The 23,215-nt window shown below is 45.2% G+C and overlaps 1 protein-coding gene across 1 annotated transcript in view; it reads right to left on the bottom strand.

The window, feature by feature from the left end:
* The window catches only part of dlg5a (discs, large homolog 5a), a 97,484-nt gene that overhangs the window by 30,958 nt on the left and 43,311 nt on the right, over positions 1 to 23,215 (bottom strand). Inside the window, exons 7-23 of the mRNA XM_079512514.1 lie at positions 22,975 to 23,117; positions 20,640 to 20,718; positions 20,198 to 20,428; positions 18,641 to 18,871; positions 16,208 to 16,392; positions 15,509 to 15,634; positions 14,095 to 14,227; positions 12,509 to 12,636; positions 12,211 to 12,389; positions 10,541 to 10,644; positions 7,268 to 7,360; positions 6,972 to 7,133; positions 6,280 to 6,582; positions 5,406 to 5,671; positions 4,574 to 4,886; positions 1,875 to 1,980; positions 226 to 370 (exon numbers count right to left, since the gene is read on the bottom strand). Of these exons, the coding sequence (XP_079368640.1) occupies positions 226 to 370; positions 1,875 to 1,980; positions 4,574 to 4,886; positions 5,406 to 5,671; positions 6,280 to 6,582; positions 6,972 to 7,133; positions 7,268 to 7,360; positions 10,541 to 10,644; positions 12,211 to 12,389; positions 12,509 to 12,636; positions 14,095 to 14,227; positions 15,509 to 15,634; positions 16,208 to 16,392; positions 18,641 to 18,871; positions 20,198 to 20,428; positions 20,640 to 20,718; positions 22,975 to 23,117 (2,927 nt within the window). The remainder of the gene's footprint in view (positions 1 to 225; positions 371 to 1,874; positions 1,981 to 4,573; positions 4,887 to 5,405; positions 5,672 to 6,279; positions 6,583 to 6,971; positions 7,134 to 7,267; positions 7,361 to 10,540; positions 10,645 to 12,210; positions 12,390 to 12,508; positions 12,637 to 14,094; positions 14,228 to 15,508; positions 15,635 to 16,207; positions 16,393 to 18,640; positions 18,872 to 20,197; positions 20,429 to 20,639; positions 20,719 to 22,974; positions 23,118 to 23,215) is intronic.

Here is a 23,215-nt window from a genome sequence, read left to right as displayed (position 1 = left end):
TAATTATACTAAGAAATCAAATAAAAAAACAAAGCATTGCTACAAAAGAAACATCAACCAAAAAAAATGCATTGACCCAGAAATAGCTATTTAAAAAAAACAAAAACTTCCATTTCATGGACTTGAGCTACATATTCGCTCAAGATTTGAGGCAGATAAACCAGATCAAAATGTATGAATGAATGTATTTGTGCATGCGCGCGCGTGTGTGTGTGCGTGCATTACCTGGTGTGGGTGTGCTGGTGGCAGATGTGGGAGGCTACGGTGGTGCAGTTTCCGGTGTGGACGCGATGGCTGCGCACCGTGTACACTGGGTTCCTCATGACGGCGGTAATGGCCGGGCACGGCGCCACGCCCCGGTGGGCCGAGTCTGCCACGAAGCCACACACACACACACACACACACACACGCACACACGCACACGCACACGCACACGCACACACACACCAAGGGTTGGAGAACAGGAAGGCTGCACACTGTATGTTGATCTGTTTTTAATGACTTGGCGACCCGGTGGAACACAGAATGTGGTATTATGTTGTTTAATTTATTTTTTCATAAACACCATATGGCATGAGCACGCAATGACTATGCATTATGCGTGCGTGCGTGCGTGCGTGCGTGCGTGCGTGCGTGCGTGCGTGCGTGCGTGCGTGCGTGGCTACATTATGTGGATTATGCAGTCGTTATGCACTCATTGCACTGGACATTTTGCACCTAATCCCATGTACAATGTGTTTGCTTTTCTAGCAAATTAACTAACGCCACATAAGTATATCATGCACAGCGTAAATCTGCCGCTATGCTCACGCAACCTTTATATATTATCTTGTTTGACCTCTCCTCCCTTTCTTCTTCCCTTTCTTAGTCGAAAGAAATAGCGATAACGATGGGAACGATGCACATAAACTAATTTCACTCACTTATTTACTTCTGTAAATGTGATGTGACAATAAAGCTGATTCTGAGTACTTGTATTACTATAGATCGTTGCAGTCCCGCCCCCTACCAGGGCCCAGGGAAATAATTCCCAATGCATTTTCCCAATAGACATTTCAAAAAGTATTTATTTAAAGACCATTTAAGCGTTGTACAAAGCCAACTCGAGTTGTGAGAAATCATGACAACAGGCCGAACAAATAATTAGAAAGAAGAAGAAAACGGCAGGTTACACTTTTTTTCTTGTTTTTCTTCTTTGTAATTATTTGTTTGGTCCAAAATATTGTGTTTATTGTCATGATTTGTCACAACTCGAGTTGGCTTTGTTGGCTTAAAAGGTCTTTAAATAAATACTTTTTGAAATGTCTATGGGGAAAATGCATTGTAGGTGACCACTTTTGGACTTTTACTTGTAACAGATGATGTCTACATCGCAGTATTGATACTTTTATAAGTAAAGAGTACTTTTTCCACCCCACTGTGTGTGTGTGTGTGTGTGTGTGTGTGTGTGTGTGTGTGTGTGTGTGTGTGTGTGTGTGCCTGCGTGCGTGCGTGCGTGCGTGCCTGCGTGCCTGCCTGCGTGCGTGCGTGCGTGCGTGCGGGCCAGTGTAGACGGTTGGGACAAAGCCCATGCTGAGGATGGGTTTGGGGAGCCTTTCCTTAGATTTATCATGTTGCTCATTTCTTTTTCATGTCCATGTACAGTATATGCCTTGGTTCTATTGTCTTACACTGTCTATTTTTATGCATTTCATTTGATTGTTGTTGGTTATCCTTTGACACTGTAAAGCACTTTGTAAACATTGTTTTCGAAAAGCGCTTTATAAATAAAGTATATTATTATTATTATTATAATATATGTGTGTGTGTGTGTGTGTGTGTGTGTGTGTGTGTGTGTGTGTGTGTGTGTGTGTGTGTGTGTGTGTGTGTCTCACTAGGAGGCAGGGTGCCAGTGTAGAGGCGGTGTGATGGGTTTGGGGACGGGGAGCAGCGTAGCATCGCTCTGGACTCTGGAGAGCAGTGCTCGTCGGTGGAGTAACTCTGCCCGCCGGCCGGCCACGCACATAAAAACACACAAAAAAATGCAGAAAACCTTGTAATCTCCATATTTCTTTTTCTTTTTCTAATATATTCTTTTGTAAATTAATGCCCTACTTCGTAAGATACAGTGTCGCACAAAAGTAATGAAATCTAAAAGCTGTAGATCGACTATTAAAAAAAAATCACCATTGTTAAAATCATAAAAAAGGAACAGTTTTGGACATACAAGGTCCTTCCCTCCTCCTACATTATGGTCACCGTCGGGTTTAACCTCATAAGGTCCTTCCCTCCTCCTACATTATGGTCACCGTCGGGTTTAACCTCATAAGGTCCTTCCCTCCTCCTACATTATGGTCACCGTCGGGTTTAACCTCATAAGGCATGTCCAAAATGGCTACTTTTCAAGAAATGTATTAAAAAAAACTAATAATAATACAAACTAAAACATAAAAAGCACCTTTTTTCTGATGGATCCAATCATAGTGACCATTTGGTCACAAATCCTTCATTTTCATTGATTACAATATTTGCGTATCCCACGGACCCGACTTGACCACCTATTATAATTGCTTTCTCTCCAAAATTGCTTTCTCTACATTACAAGCTCACCAGCTTGTAATGTAGATCGGTTCCTTTTTGCTACTTTTGCTCGTGTACAATGTAGCAGGGTAAAGAAATGAATAATCGGCAAGACAAATTCTACCCGTCTATTTCTCTCCCTCTATATCTGTCTGTCTCTCCGTCTCCCTCTCCCCCCCCCTCTCAGCCTGCAGTAGGTAGGGGTGGTCTGACTCAGCTCTGTCTATGGTGGCTGAGCAGAGCGTTTGGGGTGCAGCAGGGTCATCAATCAGCACCCCTGGCAGACACCCCAGACACCCTGGCTTGAGAGGCAGGCTCCTCAGAGGCAGGGCTGTAAATTCTGACACAAAACGGATAAAGTGATTGTTCCCCCGCCGGGCAGTCCGGGATGACTTGATGCCTTATTGGCCTGGTTGTTTGGAAATCAAACTCAACATGTCTCTGGGATGCGTTGTAACCTTCGTCTGTCTGCGTTTTCATCACCGCACTGTTTTCCCCAAAACAGTGGGTCGGGAACCCATTTTTGGGTCCGCCGACCATTAGGCTATACGCACATTATGCCATTTAAGAAAAAGAACTCTTCCTACTTCCGGGCCTCTTCCGACTTCTTTCACAGGTGTTAGCGATTATACTAATTAAGGCTCTGTTCCATTTAGTTTACAGTGGTTTTTCATTTCAAGGACCCCCATAACTCTGAGAGTGTACAGTTACACACCCGTATGGGGCCATTTGGAACCCACTCAAGGACACTTTGAGACCCACTGGTGTAGCAGTGTTTCCAGTGAGCCGACATGCACAATTGACCTTATGCACATGACCGCTGCCATCTTGCCAGCAAGGTGCTAACTAGGTGCAATTTCCCATTGACAGCCCATTCATCCAAATAGAAAGATCTGCACATATCTGATTGTATTACACAAAGTCAAACTCACCAACGTTGCAGCTGTACGAAAAGCTTGAATTATTATTGTTATCCTCAAGTGTTTGTTTCATAAAAATCGACTGTAGACATTTTATGAGCTACTTCCTGTCAAGAAATTCCTTGAATTTGCCCATAATGCAGGAGGCAGCAGGACGTTGCTTTACTGATAGTCTCGCATAGCCAGACAACTATTCCACAATCTCCGAATCCTATATAGAGTCTGGTACTACAGCCCCCATGAGCTGAGTAACGGAAGCTGCCATTTCCGTTCACGAAAATATATATTTTTATTTCCTTTTCTGCTAAGCAACAAGCTATAGCCTTAGATGTTTTCTATTTATATTAGGATGAAAATGCGTGACTGTAAAGACAAAACGGAAGTGGCGAGGAGGCTCCACTTCCGCTGTATCCGGATACTCATGAGACCTTTTTCGTTGGCCCAGACTGTATGATGAAGCTTTTGGAAATCGCGGAGGCAACAGTCTGGTAACGCGAGACTACTTTACTGATAATGAGCGCTTCCAAACTCTGACACTTAGAAAAATAATCATCTGCAAGGAATGTCTTGACAGGAAGTTGCTCATAACATGTATAGGCCTACGGTGGATTTTTATGTTTATGCTGTCAATGGGAAATTGCACCTACTTAGCACCTTGCTGGCAAGATGGCAGCGGTGTGCATAAGGTCAATAGCAGCACCCTGACTCTGTTTGACCAGAATGGAACAGAGCCTTCATTAGTATCATCAGTAACACCTGTTGATGGAAGTCAGAAGAGGCCCGGAAGTAGTAATAATAATAATAACAAAACTGTATTTGTATACAGTAGCACCTTTCATGACATGAAATGCAGCTCAAAGTGCTTTACAGAGCTATAGCGGAAAAAAAGCAAAGCAAAGGCATAAAAAAAACATTAAAATAATAGCAGCAATAGAATAACAAGGCCCGCAGTGGAGGACCTGAGGAGGGCGGTTTGGGACATATCTAGGCAGGCAGTCGTGTAGGCAGGAAGGTGCTAGACCATTGAGAAGTAGGAAGTATAGGAAGAATTTTGAGCGGGTCCCGCTGCAGCGTAGGCACTTGACGGGACTAACCTGGAAGGTGGGAAGGGCGATAATCTGGGGCGTCATCCTGCGTCGCAGCGCGGGGGCAGATTTGGGGCGGGGCCTCTTGACCTCCGGCTCCTCCCCGCCTCTGGTCCGGCCAATGTCCTCGTCGCAGGACTTCCTGGAGGTCAGGACCTTCACGCCGTCCAGGAAGTAGTGGTGGTTCCCGTTCCTGTCCCTCTCTCTCTCGCGCTCGCCCCGCTCGCGGCCGTCACCCGACGTCGCCCCCTGGTGGTTGCCGTCGGCGGAGGTGACGGTGCAGTCGGAGGCGGAGCTGCTCTGGTGCCTGTGGTGTTTGAACCTGCGCCGGCGTCGATTTGGACAGCAACATTCTTTATTTTTATTTTTTGTCATAGTCGGTTGACTAAAATGTTTAGTTTTAGTCACATTTTTGTCATGTGAAATGTTTAATATCATAAGATTTTATTCGACTAAATCTACGGATTATTTTGTCGATTGTGTATGTATTTTGGTGTGCCATAATGGCTGATTTTACACTTGGTTGCATGCTGAAAATAGCCGATCTACATGCTCACAACGTGTCGCAGCGTGACACGTTGTGAGCTTGTAGATCTTGCTATTTTTAGGGCCCCGAGCGCAACCAAACATAAAATTACTTATTTTAGTTCTACTGGATCTCTTCTCCACTAGTCCCTCCCTAAAACATTTGAGTCTAGTTTCCTATTTGTTGACAAAATTGTCTATATATTTAGTCTTATAGTTTTAGTCATCATAGGTTAGTTTCGGGTTAGTTTTGATGTCGTTTTCCTACGTAGCACATCGTCACGTCACAGTTTTAGCCGATAAAATCGCCACCGACCTGAAGGAGTCGCTGCGTGCCAGCGGCGTGGGCGTGGCTGAGGAGGAGAGCGAGTCCGTCTTGGACGGCTGCGGGGAGTGGCACGCCGTGGCGGCTGCCGCCATCTGATTGGATGAGGGCGTTTCGGGCCGCATGAAGGTGTCGGGGTCGAAGATGGACTTCCTCTGTTTGGGAGACTTGTAGATGGAGAGCTGGGCCGATGCCACAGAGGCAGCCGGTCCACCGCTGGTGTCTGGAGCGACCGCCATGCTCCCTGCCGCCATCACCTTAATTTCACGTAGTGAAATGGAAAATTATGTTTTTCACACTTTTAGAGCAGATCCGTGGTCATCATATGGCCATACCTAACAATAGATGCCAAAACAATGGGAACATTTACATTTTTGTGGATTTTTGTATCAAAAGTCCATTAAAATGTAGAATTACTTCCTTTGAACGAACGTGTGATCATGTATCGAGGCTCCAATGAATAAAAATGAATCCTGATTTAATTCACCTCGTTCGTTCCTACAAACACAGCTGATTTTGATTACAGAACTACTCTGTTTTTAATCTCATTCAAGATGACATCCAGCCAGTGTATTACTCGTTTTAAACTTAATCAGCATGCTAGGCATTATAGGTTAGAACTAAGCCACGTAGTAGCAATGCTGAGCTGGCCTGTCTCCCTGTCACGTTGTAAACAAACTCAATCCACGCGTCGCTGATGTAGCAGAGCTACGTACCATTGCCTGAAGTGCTTTTCTTAGGAAGGCCAGAAAAAAGTGCATTAGTCGACCCGTGAGAAGACGAAAGCGCAGATTAGCGTATTTGCATCCTCTATGGACTGAAAGGCTCTATCTAGCGATGTTTCTGGGCCACGTGGGTTGGCTACCTTAGGCCACGTGCCCCCGTTGTGCCTCTTCTCCAGGGCGGTCTCCGGCGTCACGCACGTCGAGGGGGACCCAGGGTCGTAGGGCAAGGAGGACGTGGCTTTGGCGTAGGAGGGGCAGCACTCCTGGAAGGCACTGGGTCCGTAGCGGCCCAGGGTGGCCAGGTCCGAGGCGGGCCGGAGGCTGGTGGCGTGGAGGGAGCCCATGGAGAAGGGCTTCCTGACGTCCCCTCCTCCGTACACCCCTCCCCCAACCTCGCCCGCTTCGCTCCGCACCTTCCTCCTGTCCGCGGGGACGCTGGCATCCTGGGGGTCACCATCATGACATTTTAGTTGACCACTAAAAAAATAGTGCGTTTTGGTAGATTTGGATTTGGAACATTTGGTTGCCTTCTTTTTTTTTTTTTGCTTTGTGAACCCAAATTGCACAGTGCAGATTATGACAAATAATGAGTACCACATTTTTCCAAACAATGAATGCACAATGGCCAACACAGGCCACGCACTGTACATCCTAGTTTTATACTAGCCGATCAACAAGCTCACAGCGAGTCGCATCGTGATGCGCTGTGAGCTTGTCGTTCTGTTATTTTCTGTTGGGTTATTTTCTTCTCCGAATGATGTATTTAAGAAAACGCTTAAAAATGATGTTGACTGTGTTCAGGTGATTAATGTAATGTTTTGAAAGGCCGGACCTGGAGGAAGATGTCCGTCTGCGTGGAGCTGTTGTGCTTGAGGTTGCGGCTGTTGCGCGACTGCAGCTCCGACAGGTGCAGGCGCCCGTTGTTGGCCTTCTCGGTCGAGTCGCGCTGCAGGCTCTCGAAGATGTTCTGGCCCGACGTGCTGTGAGGGAAGAACTGCAGAGGAGGAGGAGGAGGGAGGGAGGGAGGGAGGGAGGGAGGAAGCAAAAATGTTAATCCCATCATGTCTGAAACATTTGTTCAGGCCAAGTCCTAATCTGCGATTTGTGAAACGTCACTCGGCGGCCCACCTTCATGAGGGAGAGGCTCAGAGAGTCTCTGCAGCTCTTCAGGAGAGCCTCGCACTCCGTCACAGACTTGTTGTCCAGAGCAATGCCGTTTATCTGCATGGGGAGCAGAGACAGGTTTATGATATGTTTATCTGGGGAGAAGAGAAACATTTCTGTTACATGTATTTTGTTTTTATTTTTTTACCACCAAGGTGTGGGAATGCTTACGTTAAAGAAATCTAGGTATTTCCAATTTTCAATAATTTTACTTCTACTGCACTACATCTCAAGGGAGAAATATCAAGAGGCAAATATTATACTTTTTTACTCCACTACAATTAGAACATTTTAGTTACTTTGTGGATTTAGATTATTATTACAACATACACTAACCACAAATAGCCCAATTTTGGCTATTTGAGATCCACAGGATTTTTATACATTTGGAAACTTGCTAAATATATTCTGCATGATCGTACTTCTACTTTTGGTACTATAAGTATATTTGGTGCCAAACTTTTGTACTTTTACTCAAGTACATTTTTAATTCCTTACTTTTACTTGTGAGAGTATTTATTCATGGTATTGATACTTTTAGTCGAGCAAGAAATGCGAGTACTTCTTCCGCTGCTGAATCTAGGACAGCACTTTTCCAGACTGAAGAGCCTCCCTCGCACTTGGCAATCCACATACAGAATTACCATCATAAACACTGTGACTCATTCTGAAAAACACTGCCAAATACAAATGGAGGAAAGGTAATATATCGCTACTGTTGGGAAGAAAGCTTATATCTGCAATATTTCGACAGTTTTTCCGCGTAAATTAACGCCTTATGTTGATATAGACAGTGTTCGCACAAAATGTGCTAAAATAGCAGATCTACAAGCTGACAGCTGTTGCGGGCTTGAGGGTTTAGGTGGTTAAATGTCTGAAAATACACATGAACAAGGATCCAACATAATAAGAAAAGTAATATGTAATCAAACACTGAGCTATAACCTTGCCAGGCTATGATGAAGCTCAACCCGGCTAAATCTTTGCAGACGTGCTGCAATCATCCTAAAATGAGTTCAAAGCGATAGCAGAGATTTCCACACACTTTACATCAGATCGTTGGGTTTATCAGACCTTCATACATGATTAAAGATTATTTCACTCAATTTCGTTGTGCATTCAGCTCTTTGGGCCCAATGTCTCCCTCTCTCTCTCGTTTTTACCAGCTGCTTTAGCAGACTGGTATAGCATTGATGTTTTTGCTTTGACATTGACAACCTAAACAGGATTGGCTGCCTCGTCTCTAGGCTACCTCTAAGCCAATGGGAGACTTTTTAAACCCATCGCATGAATGCCGAGGGCAACACAATAAGCCCACGAGTCTCGGAGCTCGAGTCCAAATCGAGTCTGGAGTCTTTGAGGGGCGAGTCTGAGTCGAGTCTAGAGTCACATTTGTGGCGAGTGCGACTCTCCTGCAACTTGCCTCCAGCTCTGCTCAGAGCTGATCAACTGCCCCTCCCTCTCCCCCAGTCTGTAGCACGCACGTGCTGAATGTTTCCAATATCCCTTTCTCGAATGACAGACAGAGAGAGAGAGAAACAGAGTGGCTAATCCCTCGTCTCTTTTTTTCTCTACCTGCACAAATGGGTGTCGTCCGTGATTAATTAATACTACTCCGGTCGTGTGTCTGGCTGTCTGTGTCTTATAAGTTACAAAGATGATTTGCTTGCCCACTAGGCCAGGTTGCCACGTTAGCGCTTTCCAAGCCACTGGATATATGAAAATATCGGGTTGCTAAGTTTGCTTTTCTAAGTAAAAACATATACAGTATATATACTGTCCAATAATTAGATAGGGAAATTATGACAGGCAGTTGCTGCAGTCAAAATATGACACTTTGTTTGAAATAGACACTAAGGTGTGATTTGGGGCCCTAAATATGAATACAAAATGAATATCAACATCTTAATACTGTCCAATACTGTGATACAGAGGGAGTGAAATTATTTTTTTCATTTTCTGTAAAGTAACGGTTTTGGACATACAAGGTTTCCACCCGACAGCGACAATATGTCATAACCCGATACAGTATTGTGATTAACAGCTACTAGGGTGTGATATAAGGTGACCCTCCCCCCAGATCTGTCCTGAGGCGGTGTCTGTTCCTAGCGTGGCTAATCGCTGTTGCAGCTGAGCTATCATCTGGCATATCACTGCCGTCAGGCAGAATCCTCTTAACTCCATATCATATCTTTTTGTGGTTTTCTTTCCGTAAAATGTACGGCCCCACTTACTCACACTACAGCGTTAAACAAAAGTAGCGAGATCCTCGAGCTCGAAACGTGTCGAAGCTTGTTGATCTGCTATTCTATTTTTTTATTTGAATCCTGAAAAGTAACAGTTTCGGACCATATGAGGTTTCCCCCCCGACCGAGACGATAATAATATGAGCTCTCCTGGCCAATGGGGTGCAGCAGCCCAGCTGCCATAAAGGTGAAGCGGGTGTTCTCTCTAGTAAGCCCAGAGCTTTCATTAAGAAGCATTCACTTGAGGTTGAAACCAGCGAGGGATTAAGAATGCTGCTGCTGCTGGCAGGCTGGCGCTGGCGATAAAGAGTCAAGGACACACTCTTCAAACGAGGAAAGTCTCATGCGTGGTTCCATTTCTGACACCTGTCACCTCCCCTGCTTACATTCCCTGACTTTGAAGCATACAGCAGGCACGTTGTGGCAGCTGTGTGTGTGTGTGTGTGTGTGTGTGTGTGTGTGTGTGTGTGTGTGTGTGTGTGTGACGACAGCTCCACCTACAGCTCTGCAAAGCTGCAACACCGTTTTATCTTTAGTCTTTTATTCATTCGTAGATCAGCTATTTTTTATCCCACAATTATTTTTTTCTTTTCTTTTTGTTTTACCCAGTGCCAATTGTCTAATGTAATCCTGGGTGCTACATTCCACAAAAAATATATATACAAAAATGTTTTATTTAAAATGTTTTATTTAAAAAATCCCTTGAAATACTATATATATATATATATATATATATATATATATATATATATATATATATATATATATATAATATATTCTTACTCTGATCCCTGCCTATGCACCCGTCTCAGAGACTATCAGGTGTGCATAAGACTTTGTTGCCTAAATGTAGGAAAAGAAGATGGGATTTTTACTCGAGTCATGACCCATAAAAGTGTGTATGCGACCCACAAATGGGTCCCCGACCTGCTGCTGCTTGGTAAACAGTGGTGTACAGTATGTTGTGAAGGAGTGTTGACGGTGGACTCACAGCCATCAGCCTGTCTCCTACGGTCAAAGAACCCTCCCTGGCCGCCGGGCTGCCCTGGACCACGGCCGTCACAAACACTCCACACTCCAGACCGATGCCGCTGTCTGCTCGCCACACAACACAACACAAGACGAGACAAGAGAGGAGACGACAAACAAACAAAACAAATCAGTGAAGAGCGCAGAAGAAAACCAGGTTGCATTGAAGTGACATCTCTCCATAGTGGCACAAAAAAAGTAGCAGATCTGCAAGCTCGATGTTTCGAGCTTGCAGATCTGCTACCTTTGATGCTTTTGCTATTTTTGAATTTGAAAGTTACCGTTTTGGGCATATGAGGTTTCCACCCGACAGAGACGACATATACTAATTTCACGTTATACCCGTCTGTCCTACGAGTCCTTCAGTGTTATTTATACCCAAGTTTAGTGACATTTAGTGCTACGTCGTTAATATATCCGTGTCTTAAAAGTAATCTAGCGTGAGGTTATTATGGCTCGACCCTCTACACGACATTTAGTGTTATCGTACCCGTGTGTCCCATCACTCTTTTAGTGTTATGTAATTTTAAACTTTAGTAATGGAGCGTCATCCTACCTCTGTGTGCTGCTATGAGGTTGATGTGGACAGTATGACCCCATTCATACGTCATCGTGTGCAGACTGCAGAGACAAGCAGACCGACAACGAGCAGCGGATTCGCCGCGTCGTCAGCCTGCAGGTCTGCTAGTCCCGTCTGTTTTCAGCGCGTGATGGAGCATGCATTTAGCCTTTATATCGTGTCCTATAAAGCAAGGGTTCCCAAACTTTTTGGGCCCCGACCACACCAAATATATGGACCCTTTCAGCCAGGTCTGTAACTCTGAGAGCGTACAATTGTAACCAAATGGACCCTTACAGGTCTGAGGTCTGTAACTCTGAGTTTACGAATGGAACCAAATGGACCCAAATGGACCACCATGGGTCCATTTTGGTTCCATTTGTCCACTCTCAGAGTTATGGTAAATGGACTGCATCTTTCCAAAGCGCTTTACAAATACATTCACCCACACACACATTCACACACCGATGGCGGAGGAAACCATGCAAGGCATCCACAGAACCTGCTCATTGGGAGCAGTTAGGGGTTCAGTCAGTGACTCAAGGACACTTACAGTACGACACATACTGTAGCCAGGAGGGACCAGAGCCATCTAATAGAAGAGTTGCGATATTGAGGGGGCAGAAAACAGCACGGTCACGTGCTTCATGTACTCGCGCGAGCCCATAGACTCCAATGCATTCCGTAAACTTCCGGTTGTCCCCATACAATACTTCCGGTTGTCCCCATTCAATAGAAGTCTATGTAGAAGAGCCGCCAATGGACTGGCCCCATGAAGCGTAACTCTGTCTCTGTCGCTTTCCAAGGCGAGCGCTCCACCTACTGCCGATCCAATACGTACGATGGTGGAAATGTGAATGTTTGAAAATCACGCTGACCCATGAGGCTAACAGGGGTGTCCTGAATACCTTTGTGACCCATTAGGCTGACAGGGAGGTGTTTCTCAGTACCTTTGTGACCCGTTAGGCTGACAGGGAGGGTGTCCTGAATACCTTTGTGACCCATGAGGCTAACAGGGGTGTCCTGAATACCTTTGTGACCCGTTAGGCTGACAGGGTGGTGTTTCTCAGTACCTTTGTGACCCGTGAGGCTGACGTGCACCGGCGTGACCATCCTTCCGCCCAGCGACTTCCTCCTTCGCACCACCATGTTGATGGGGCCGGCGCTGCCGTTAAGCACCGCCTTCACCGCCTGCTTCCTGTCCTTATTGGTCAGGTCCACGTCGTTGACCTTCAACAGCCAATCGTTCACTCTGAAGAGAAAAAAAAAGAAAAGGGGATTTTTAAAGTGAAAATCGTTTATTCGCATGACAAATAATCATCAGCTAAAAGGGCACGGCCGTGACACAGCCCTGATCATGGCATGTCTCACCTTAACCTTCCATCTGCGATACTTCCTTTATCCACTCTCGTCACAAATATCCCACAGTCCCCTGGTAAATATGGATCATTTACCCCTTCTGCGATATCAAACCCAAGCGCCTTCAAATCCATGTCGTCCTGTAATGGTTACAATTAAAAACAATGAATACTTTCATTGACTTTCATTGGAAAACATTATACTGCCACTAACATAATGCACTGCAAGTAGAGCTGGGGAACATGTTATAGCTGTGGTTTTCAACCCTTTCCATATCAAGGCCCATTATGTATTCTGCATTTGAGCCACGATGACCACCATGTGATGAGATTTAGCCTCTCAGACCCAAAACTTTGAATATTTTGTTGGATAGGATTTTTGTCCACAATTCCACGCTGTATTGATGTTGGTACCATAGGAGAGATAACAGGCAGACGTTGATCAAAATAACAATTCTTCTACATTCTCTAATTGTGTAGACTTCTTGTAAATTAAATAATGCGGATGTTTAACAATAATCAAAGCGTAAAATGAAAACCCAAATGGACCCGTACGGGTCCATTTGGTTTCATTTTACACTCTCAAGAGTTAAAGATCTATAAGGGTCCATTTGGTTACCATCGTTTAGCTGGGGACCACCTAGAATCCCTTCAAGGACCACTGGTTGAAAACCACTGTGTTATAGTATAATATCATCTCTGTCGAGTGACGGGTGGGAATCACATAATGTCCAAAACATTACTTTTCAGGATTCAAATTCAAAAATCGGAAAAAGTTGCAGATCAACAAGCTCGAAACGTGGATCAGCTACTTGTGATGCTTTCGTGTGACACTGTACTATGATAAAGTATAAGGTGTTAATTTACGACAAAAACTTTAAAAAGTAACATTATACAACAGGTAGTGTGGACCAAGCAATCTGATTGGTTGAAATAGGCTCTCTACACGTGCTTATGAGCATGACAGCACACCTAGCTGTTCTCAAATGAAACTAATCAAAATGTAAATATCAGCTGTGCTGATTTGACAGAGTTTCGGCAGGGCAGTGGCTATAGGCTGTAAGTTTGCAGACGTACTAGTAACTAAATCTGGCATTATTATAATAATTTGTTTCGATCAAATATATTCTTTACAATGACATTTAGCCAACAGTTACATTTCGTTTTCTCTGTGTGTTCAGTTTGGGAACGTTTTCTGGCGTCTGAATAAACAGGGACCTGATGTTTTTAATTTAATTCCAGGATAACAGAGATAACACTAGAATGAAATGCCAAACAATATGAATCATGATGAATCAATATGAATATCGTCAGATGCGCCTCGTTCCTGACCACATCACTGCCGTGCCAATAATCACGGTAAAGCACACCCTCCTGTGAGTCGTGTAATATTGATTTTCCCCCGTGGGATAATAAAGGTATCCATCTAATATTGCTTCATTGACAGAGATAATCTGAGTCTCGTCTGGGCTTTTGGAAAATATCGAGATATGGCTCAAGTGATTTGTCCATTTGTTCAAAGACATTTGATTTTGTCTGTATCGCCCACCTTACCACCTCCACATTACCAGCTGTCCTTCTCAAACACCTCCACCTTACCCTGTCCTTCTCAAACTCCACCACCTCCGTCTCCCACTCCAGGGAGTCGGTGTCGATGGCCGAGTCGTGAGAGCTGTGGGCCATCAGCTGACAGAAACGAGCCTCCTTCTCCATCTGGCTCTCCACCCTCTCCCTGCATGGGAACATACAGGAACGTCACTCAATTATTTACTCAATATATTCAGAGTAGGTCAGTGAGTCTCTTTTTTTTATAATTATAATTGTTTTATTGGGTGATTGAGTGAATTCTTGAATACAGACCCATACACAATATCAATAGGTCAGTGATTCTCAAACTCTTTCCACGTCAAGGAAGCCCCATATATATTTGGCCATGGACCAGTGTTGATTTTGACGAAAAACGTTGACTACCTTTTTCCACTGATGAAAAACTAAATGGAAACCAAATAAAAACTAAGACTAAATATATTGACAATTCCCTGTCGTGTGAATTCACATTGTCGCGTGTCTTCTGCAGAGCGGTCGGGCCTCGAGTGCTGGCTGGCCGTTTTGCAGAAACCAAAAAGGGTCTGCGCTCAGGGCCCTGTGATTGACAGACGCTACGCGGACCCCCATCTGAACAATGAAAGAATGTTTGTGCCAGGGAAGATTTCTCTCAAAAGATTAGTTTCACATGTTTTCTAAAAAGTAGCACATTTACATGCTTGTGGATTGTAGATCGGCCAAACATACACTAAGTGGATGACTGAGACAACAAAAGCAACACCCATGAGACTTGGTTGTATGGCAAAACCCCCATACATCAGCTCCTTTATAGCCCACATAGTTATTTTTTGTGGCGTGCAAGTCTTCCTACACTCTTTGTCCTCGTCGACTGGAATAAATACACTCTGGCGGCGAGTTTGGACACTAAGATTTATACTTGAACTAAAAATACGACACGTACAATGCCTTTCTGTCACTTAGATGCATGGAGCACTGCGGAGGTGAGCCTTGAGGGTGCTTCTGACATTAAAACAATCTTACACTCTCCAAGTCACTGTGGGCAGCCATTACACATTATGTCCAGCAGGTGGAGCACTGAGACCTTACATAACATAAGAGAACTCATGGAGGGTGGTCGTGAGAAGAGATAGAAACAGTGTGCTTGTGTGCAATTCTTTAAGCAAAAAATAAAATAAAAAATAAACTTTTTGGGGATTACACTTTTAATCTTGGGCATGTCTACAAAGGCAAAATAGCACAGCTTACGCCTTCACACACACATGCCGAACAGATAGAGCTTACTAAGACAAAGCACTGGGACACACAAAGGAGAGTGGTTTGGGCATCTACCTCACACAAATAGGGGAGGAATTACTGATAGATCATATACCAATCTTAACACAATCCACATCCATCAAAACGAATGGAGCTTTAACCTTTGCTTCAGAACTTGGGTCAGACGACTCACTTCAGCTCCTTGAGCTCCCGCGACGCGTCGTTCTTCTGCTTCCTCGTGTCGTCCAGGTTGCGGAGGGCGTCAGCTAGGTCGCTGACCGCTCGGTCCCGTTCCCTCCGTAGGTTATCACACAGGGTCCTGGGTGACGGGGGGGAGGGGCGTATTAAAGCCAGCGGTTCTCACTATTTTGGCTCAGGGCACCCCTGTAATTAACACTTTGTATACCCTGGCCTTCCATTTGCCCCCAAAACCGGGAGGTATAATGTTCCATTAGCACCTCGCGCTAATAGGGCCGGTCTCTCTTTAGAAGCGTTAATATTCCAAAACGAGATGCTTGGTTTAGTCAGAAATTAGGACAGAACGTCAGCGTTCTGATCAAAAAACATGGAGAGCGCCGTAGATTTAGAGAGAATAGCAAGTTTTGTCGCCCGTAAACAAGAAAGTGAATGCAGAGCATGACAAAACATGTCCCGTAGCGCTGAGCAAGGTGTTGCCTAGCAACGGCCCGCTGTCAAAAATTGGATTTTAGCGGTCGCGTATTATATTGGTATATTGGTATAATGGTATTAAATTATACCATTTAAAAAGGACCTAAAGACGTCTCCAGACGTCATAGGCCTTCCTACGGGTGTAATTATAAAGACCTGGGCACAATAAGTGTCAACTTCATCATCCATGGCACCCCTGAATTACATTGTTACATTGACTGACCGTATGCTCTCCCTCTCGGCCACGATCTTGTCCCTCTCCTGGAAGGCCCAGTCCCGTCGACACTTGGCCACCTCGGCCTCCTGCGTGACCTCCTTCAGCTCCTGAGACATGGCCTCGTACTGCTTCCTCAGCGCCTCCATCTCCTTGTTGGTACGCTCCATGTCCAGCGTGGCTGAGTCCTGTTTCTAGAGCATGCATGGATTCAAAGCAAGAATAAGTAAGATCTCACCACTGAAACAAATAATTGTATGGCCTGTAAGTGGTGTTGTAAAGTAACTAAACCAGTAAGACGCCCGAGGGCGAGAAGCAACCTCGCCCTAAAGGGCGAGGTCGCATGCACGCATCTGCCTGGGTGACAGCAGACTGCTGGGCGAGCGCTGGCGCTTTGGCATGGAGGGTAAGATCTTAATTTTCAGGCCTGTTGAGAACTCTAGTTTTCGCCAGCAGCCGCCAGCTGCCGGGCTACACTACTAACTTTGGGCCAGGCCCGTCTAGAGTTAAAATGGACAGCTATCGGTCAAGTGGGAGACATCGAAGAGGAAGGATGGATGGGGAAGGATCAACATAAAGAATCTCAGAACAGGTCAGCTCCATATATGGAGATCTAAGGGTTTGAGGTCAGATAAAGAGTTGCTGGCCAATATTGATGACATCAGGGACACACTGACGGGAAATGCACGATTCCATAGCACCTTAGAAGCCCGGAACTATTTAATCCATTTCATCCAGGGTGCCCATCATTTGTAGCGCACGGACCACTTTTACCGGCGCACCGGAAGCTGGTGTGCATGTCTGTGTAACAGCTAACAATAGCCACACCACTCTAGATTCGATCGACAACAACGGGAGGTAATAATAAATCTATCGCGACTAGCGACTGGACCGCTGAGCGCCGTCTAACATTTTTTCAGAATTAGACGGGATGATTTAGATCGGGAGTTATGATCATTTTAAGATTTTCGTTTTCGTCAGCTAAACAGGCAGGGGAGATTTTTGATGACGTGTCACTTTTGATATTTTTATTTCCAATTTTCAATACTTTTACTATTCCACTACTTTTCAGAGACAATTACTGTACTTTTACTCCACAACAATTATTTGAAAACCTTAGTTACTAGTTACTTTGTAGTTATTACAAAACATTAACATTAACCAGATTTCTGAAAACCTTCAAATTCTTATTCAAAAACTTAAATAATAATGATGTTGCTACATGTATTGCAACAACTAATGAGACACAGAGGTAGCTCCCGGATTGAAAGGTATAACAACGTATAGCAGTTGGGGGTTCAGTGCCTTGCTCAAGGGCACTTCAGCGGTGTTGGGTGAGTGATGACAATCACTTCCCCACCCAGATTTTTCCTGCCAGTCCGGGGAATCGAACCAGCAACCTTTCGGCAACAAGGGCGCTCCTCTAACCCTTAGGCCACCGCTGCCCCACAAAACACGAAATGAAGATAACTCTGCAATGTTGCACGTTGCAAAACATCTGTGAGACATCTAGCCATCTATAGTTAGTGGGCTGGTTAGGAGGTGTGAGGAGCCTGCTTAGGGACGATGCGCTCGTTGTAATCCAGCGATTGGCAGCTTACCGGATCCGCTAAGCTCTTTATCATGTGTCTAAACACTGACTTATTGCTGTGTCACATCTAAAAGGTCTTGGACTGGGGAAGAGACTTTCCATTGGTTGTGGTGACATACTGTAAGCTGTGATATCTGAGCCCCGGGTTCGATTCCTGAGCCCGATGGAGAGACAGTTGCTGCACGTCACTCCCCGACTCTCCTCTTCACTATCTCTTCATTATCAATAAAGGCAGAAACCTCAGCCTCCCAAAAAGAAAAACGCCACTTGTGTTAACGACTGGCACCCCAGTATGGTGCTGGTGGCAGTGTTAATGTCGTCAACTAAAAACAAAAACTATGACGATTTTTTTTTTCAAAAGGTAGTAGAGGAAAATATTATACTTTTACTCTATTACTAACTATTTGAAAACTTTAGTTACTAGTTACTTTGTAGATTTCGATTACGGTATTATTACAAAACAATGTTTTGATAACATACATTAACCACTTCCGCCCGATATACATTTTTGCCGAATCGAAGATAGCCCATTTACAAGATCTACCATTTTCAAAAGATTTTTTTAATACATTTTATACATTTTATAAAATGGGACACTTTTAGTACTTTAAGCACTTTTGATACCAATACTTTTCTACTTTTACTCAAGTAAAATTCTGGACTTCTGGAGAGCATTTTTGCATTGCAGTATTGATACTTTTACTTGTGGGTAGTTTTTTGGTGGTGTTGGTGGTGCTGGTACAGTACCTGTCTGGCCTGGTAGTGTTTTGGTGGTGTTGGTGGTGCTGGTACAGTACCTGTCTGGCCTGGTAGTGTGTTTTGTGGTGGTGTTGGTGGTGCTGGTACAGTACCTGTCTGGCCTGGTAGTACTCTCGGAGCAGCTGGTCCCTCTGTACGATGGCCTCGGTCCTCTCCTTGCGGGCCACGTCTCTCTCCTGGCGGAGGGTCTCCATGTCCTTGTGGGCCTGGCTCAGCTCCTTCTGGGCCTCCGCCTTGTCCTTCACCTCGCGGCAGTACTTCTCCAGCAGCTCGTTCCGCTCGCAGATGGCCCGGTCTCGGTCCACCAGCGACGAGTTCAACTCCTGCAAGCGGGACGGGGACGGGGACGGGGGGGGCAATGGGATTCCAGTTTGATTTGATCGATCCATCTGATCGATTGAATGCTTTATCAGTACCGAAATGTATACCCATTAAGACCTAATGAGTAGTATTAGTAGTTCTTCTCAGTTTCAAGATGAAAAAAAATAATACGAGTTAAAAAATATCAGATGTACAAGCTTGCAGTGTGGCACGAAGTGACACGCTGCAGCTTGTACATCTGATATTTTTGAAAAGCCAAAGATAAAAATCATTATAAAATTATAAAACTTTGTGTCATCACTTCCATTTCACTTGTTTCATCTGTATCTTGTCCAAGTTCTCTCTCCTGTTAAAATTGGTATCCCGACCTGAAGATGCCAATGACAGCTACAGGACATGTTGATGTGCTCTTCAAAAAACACATGTATTCTTTTGGGGAGCTATTATGAGCAAGTCTATTTTTGTGCGTCTGTTTGACTGGATCAGAACGTCCTGTGATCTACTGAGTGAAAACACATCACCTTCAATCACAGGCTGATTCAGGAGCTGATGAACTGTGTTACCATGCCTGCTTATTATAAGCGACTAGCATAACTACAGGCTCATGTCGGCGTGTCGTGAGCTTGTAGATTGGCAATTTTCAAATAGCCTACGTACACGTTTAAAGTCCTCATGTGGCCTATAGTCGCTTCTTTTGGGCTTGTTTTCATAGACCTGGCTGCTTATTTCTCACTGCTGAAGAACTGACAGATCTGTCAGAAGCTCCAGACAGCGTATGTCCCAGAGGGGACGTTTGTCCCAGAGGGGACATTTGGAGTTGACAGAGACGGACAGATATTAACAGATGGAGATGGATGATGAAAATGGATCCCGTTATGTTGTTGCTGCTTGTGGGGAAAAGGTCATTAATATGCACCGAAATTACCTGAAGTGTGTCTCTGTGTGTCTCTAAAATATTTAATATAAGTTTGTTTATGTTTTTTATTTATCGATTACTTTAAGTTACCAATAGTGTTCGCACCTGAATAATTGAGACAATGCTTAAATATGAAATATTTTTATGTAGGAAAAGAAAATGGGATTTTCACTCGAGTCGTGGCCCATAACAATTGGTCTGTGACCCACAAATAGGTTCCGACCCACTCTTTGAGAAACAGCGCTATAATGTTTCTAAAATAGCGTCGCAGCCCGCGACAAGCTGTGAAGACACAGATCAGCTATTATTTGAGTTTTGTCATGACGTAGCTCTGTGGTTTCCTACCTGCCGCAGTGCCTCCATCTCCTCACTGGCCACCACCTTCTCAGAGGAGGTGTTCTTTGTTTCCTACCTGTCGCAGTGCCTCCATCTCCTCGCTGGCCATCCCCTTCTCAGAGGTGTTCTTCAGCCGGGCCTCGGCCGCCTCCAGCTCCGTCTGCAGCTTGTCCAGCTCCTTGATCACCTGGTCCCTCTCGCTCATGATGAGGCGGTACTCGTTGAACACAGAGTCTCTCTCCTCCTTGTACTGCTCGCAGTCCTTGGCCGCCTTCAGCTGGAAGTTCTTGTGGCGCGTCACCTCCGCCTGAAGGTGTAGGGATGGCAGCACCGTGTGAGTAAAAGTAGAGATGTACCGATAACGTTTTTTTCCTTCCCAATACCGATTACCATAACTTGTGTATCGGTTGATACACAAATCATCTGGGGACAGGGACGAAGACAGGGACAGGGACGAGGACAGGGACACCCCCCCGCCCCCACAAAAGATGGTTGCATTAGATAATACTGTAGGCTACCTGGAGGCGTTCCATCTCTCTCTGCAGCTCCTTGTTCTGGGCCGACGACTTGTTTAGCTCCTGCTGCACCGAGTCGAACCTGGGGAGAGGAAGGAAATGAACTAAAAGTACAAAAAAAGACATACTAAACCGTAAGGTAAAGGGTGCATTTGTACAAAAGGTACACTGAGACACAAACCAGTAAGGGTCCATTTGGAACCCCCTCAAGTAACCCAGGGGGTCCCTATAAAAATAATTATGTAATTTACTGTATGCATTGATTGAATTTGATTTGTGCTTATCAAAAATGGAAATGAAGGCTACAATTATATTATTCTTTTTAATATAGGAATTGTTAAAGGGAACTAGTGAGGAATTGGACTGTTAACCCATTAAAACAGGGAAAGCATCCATGTTGTTAGCTATTCAAAAATAGCATATATACAAACTCACAGCTCGTCACTTTGTGCCACGTTGCGAGCTTGTACATCTGCTTTTTGTCTCCACCAGGCCGAAGGCATGGGGAGAGAGTATGTTTTGCACTCCATCCGTCCGTCCGTGTGTCCGTCCGTGTGTGTGTGTGTGTGTGTGTGTGTGTGTGTCCGTCTGTGAACAGCTAATCTCCGGCACCGTTAACCCGGTCGATGTCAAATTTTGCACACACACTCCCTGGATGCCAACGATGAACCTCTGCTCCAGAATTTCCAGAACGGCCTGTTATAGCACCACCAGGAGGCCGCTTTGTGCAAAACAAGTTTTTGGACAGTACACCTACAGATTTTGTCCAAACATCACGCAAATTGGTACACAGTCTCTCTAGAGCCATTCAACGAAACAGGTCTTTCAGATTTCTCAGACTCCATCCTGATTGGCTAAGATTGGCTTCCAAAGTTTGCAGGAGGGCTCAGTTTCAAACAAAATGCTGCAAATCATGGACACATCGTGTGATTTCCGTGAAATTGTGCACACACATTCCCACTAGGCCGAGGAAGAAATGCCACGTGAAACATTTCAACTCAGCCTCATGGTGGCGCTATAACTCGCCGAAAAGTGCTTTTACCTCTAACTGCACGGATCTGTGGATAACTTTGTATGCCAACTCCCTAGAGGCAAAGGAAAAACCTTTGCATGGAATTTTTCACATCTGCTCTTTATAGCGCCACCAGGAGGCCGACATATGTAAAACACATTTTCTAATATTACTCCTTCAGATTTTATCCAAATTTCACGCAAATCGGTACACATCTTCTCCATAGTCATGTGATCAAGACGCGTTTGTTTGATTTCTCATAATCCACCTTCATTGCCTACGATTGGCTTCTAAACCTTTCAGGAGTAGCCCGCTTTGTACCCGTTTTTTACAAATTGCCACAATTACTCAACGCAGCGTCCGATTGCGGTGAAACTGTGCATGCATATTCCCACTAGGCTGAGGAAGAAATGCCACTTGACAGTTTTCAAATCAGCCTCATGGTGGCGCTACAACAGGCCAAGCCGCGTCTCACACACACACACACACACACACACACACACACACACACACACACACACACACACACACACACACACACACACACACACACACACACACACACACACACACACACACACACACACACACACACACACACACACACACACACACACACACACACACCATCCTCCTGGTGGAGACCTGTGCCCAGAAGGGCACTTTTTCTAGTTTTTTTACATTTTGACAAAAATCTTGAAAGTGTGACACTGACAACTACCGATTTAGAAGGCATTTGTTGAATTGGCCTCAGGTCTTAATCAGTTGACGTTTAAAATCCTAAAAATGTAGGGGGCACGGTGGCACAGTCGGTAGTGCTGTCACCTCACAGCTAGAAGGTCCTGGGTTCGATTCCCGCTGTGGGCGCTGGGAGCGTGTTCTCTCCTCCGCGCCATCAGTGCCCATACCCGAGGCGGGGTTGGCGAAAGGGCCTTTCTGTGTGGAGTTTGCATGTTCTCCCCGTGTCCCCTATAGGGTAGGTACCCTCACAAAAAACATGCAGTAATCCTGGTCTCTAAACTACCTCCCCCTGGTCACCCGGGGCGCCTGATGGAGGGGAAGGGAACTGGTCGGAATAACGTGTTCCTTTCACGCGCTACGTCCGGCCGGGGAAACTCCCCCCTGTCAGGTGAAAAGAAGCAGCTTGGACTCCTCATGCATAGAAGGAAGCATGAGGTCAGTCCGTTGCCACCACCCCCCCAAAAAAAAGTCGTGGGATCAAAATTTTAAAAATAACAATCCTAAAAATGACCCTAACAAAACCCCCGGTGCCACTCACTCACTCACGGTGTTGTACTGCTGCAGGTAGTGGATATAGATACTCACCTCCTCAGGGAGGTGTTGTACTGCTGCTGGTAGTGGAGGGCCGAGTCTCGCTGCTTGAGCAGCGCGTCCAGCTGCATCTGCAGCCGCCGGTTGTCCTCGTCCGCCTGCTCCAGGCGGCTCAGGTCTGTGTTGTGCGTGGCCACCTGCGCAATGACACAACCCGCAGTCAACTCACAGTCAACTCGCAGTCAACTCGCACAGTCGTCACACAGTCAACACAGTCACCACAATCAACACACAG

The sequence above is a fragment of the Electrona antarctica genome (assembly GCF_951216825.1).
Source record: "Electrona antarctica genome assembly, chromosome: 10".
Classification (NCBI taxonomy): domain Eukaryota; kingdom Metazoa; phylum Chordata; class Actinopteri; order Myctophiformes; family Myctophidae; genus Electrona; species Electrona antarctica.
Note: the sequence above shows the minus strand (reverse complement) of the source record. Positions and strands in the feature narration are given on the sequence as shown.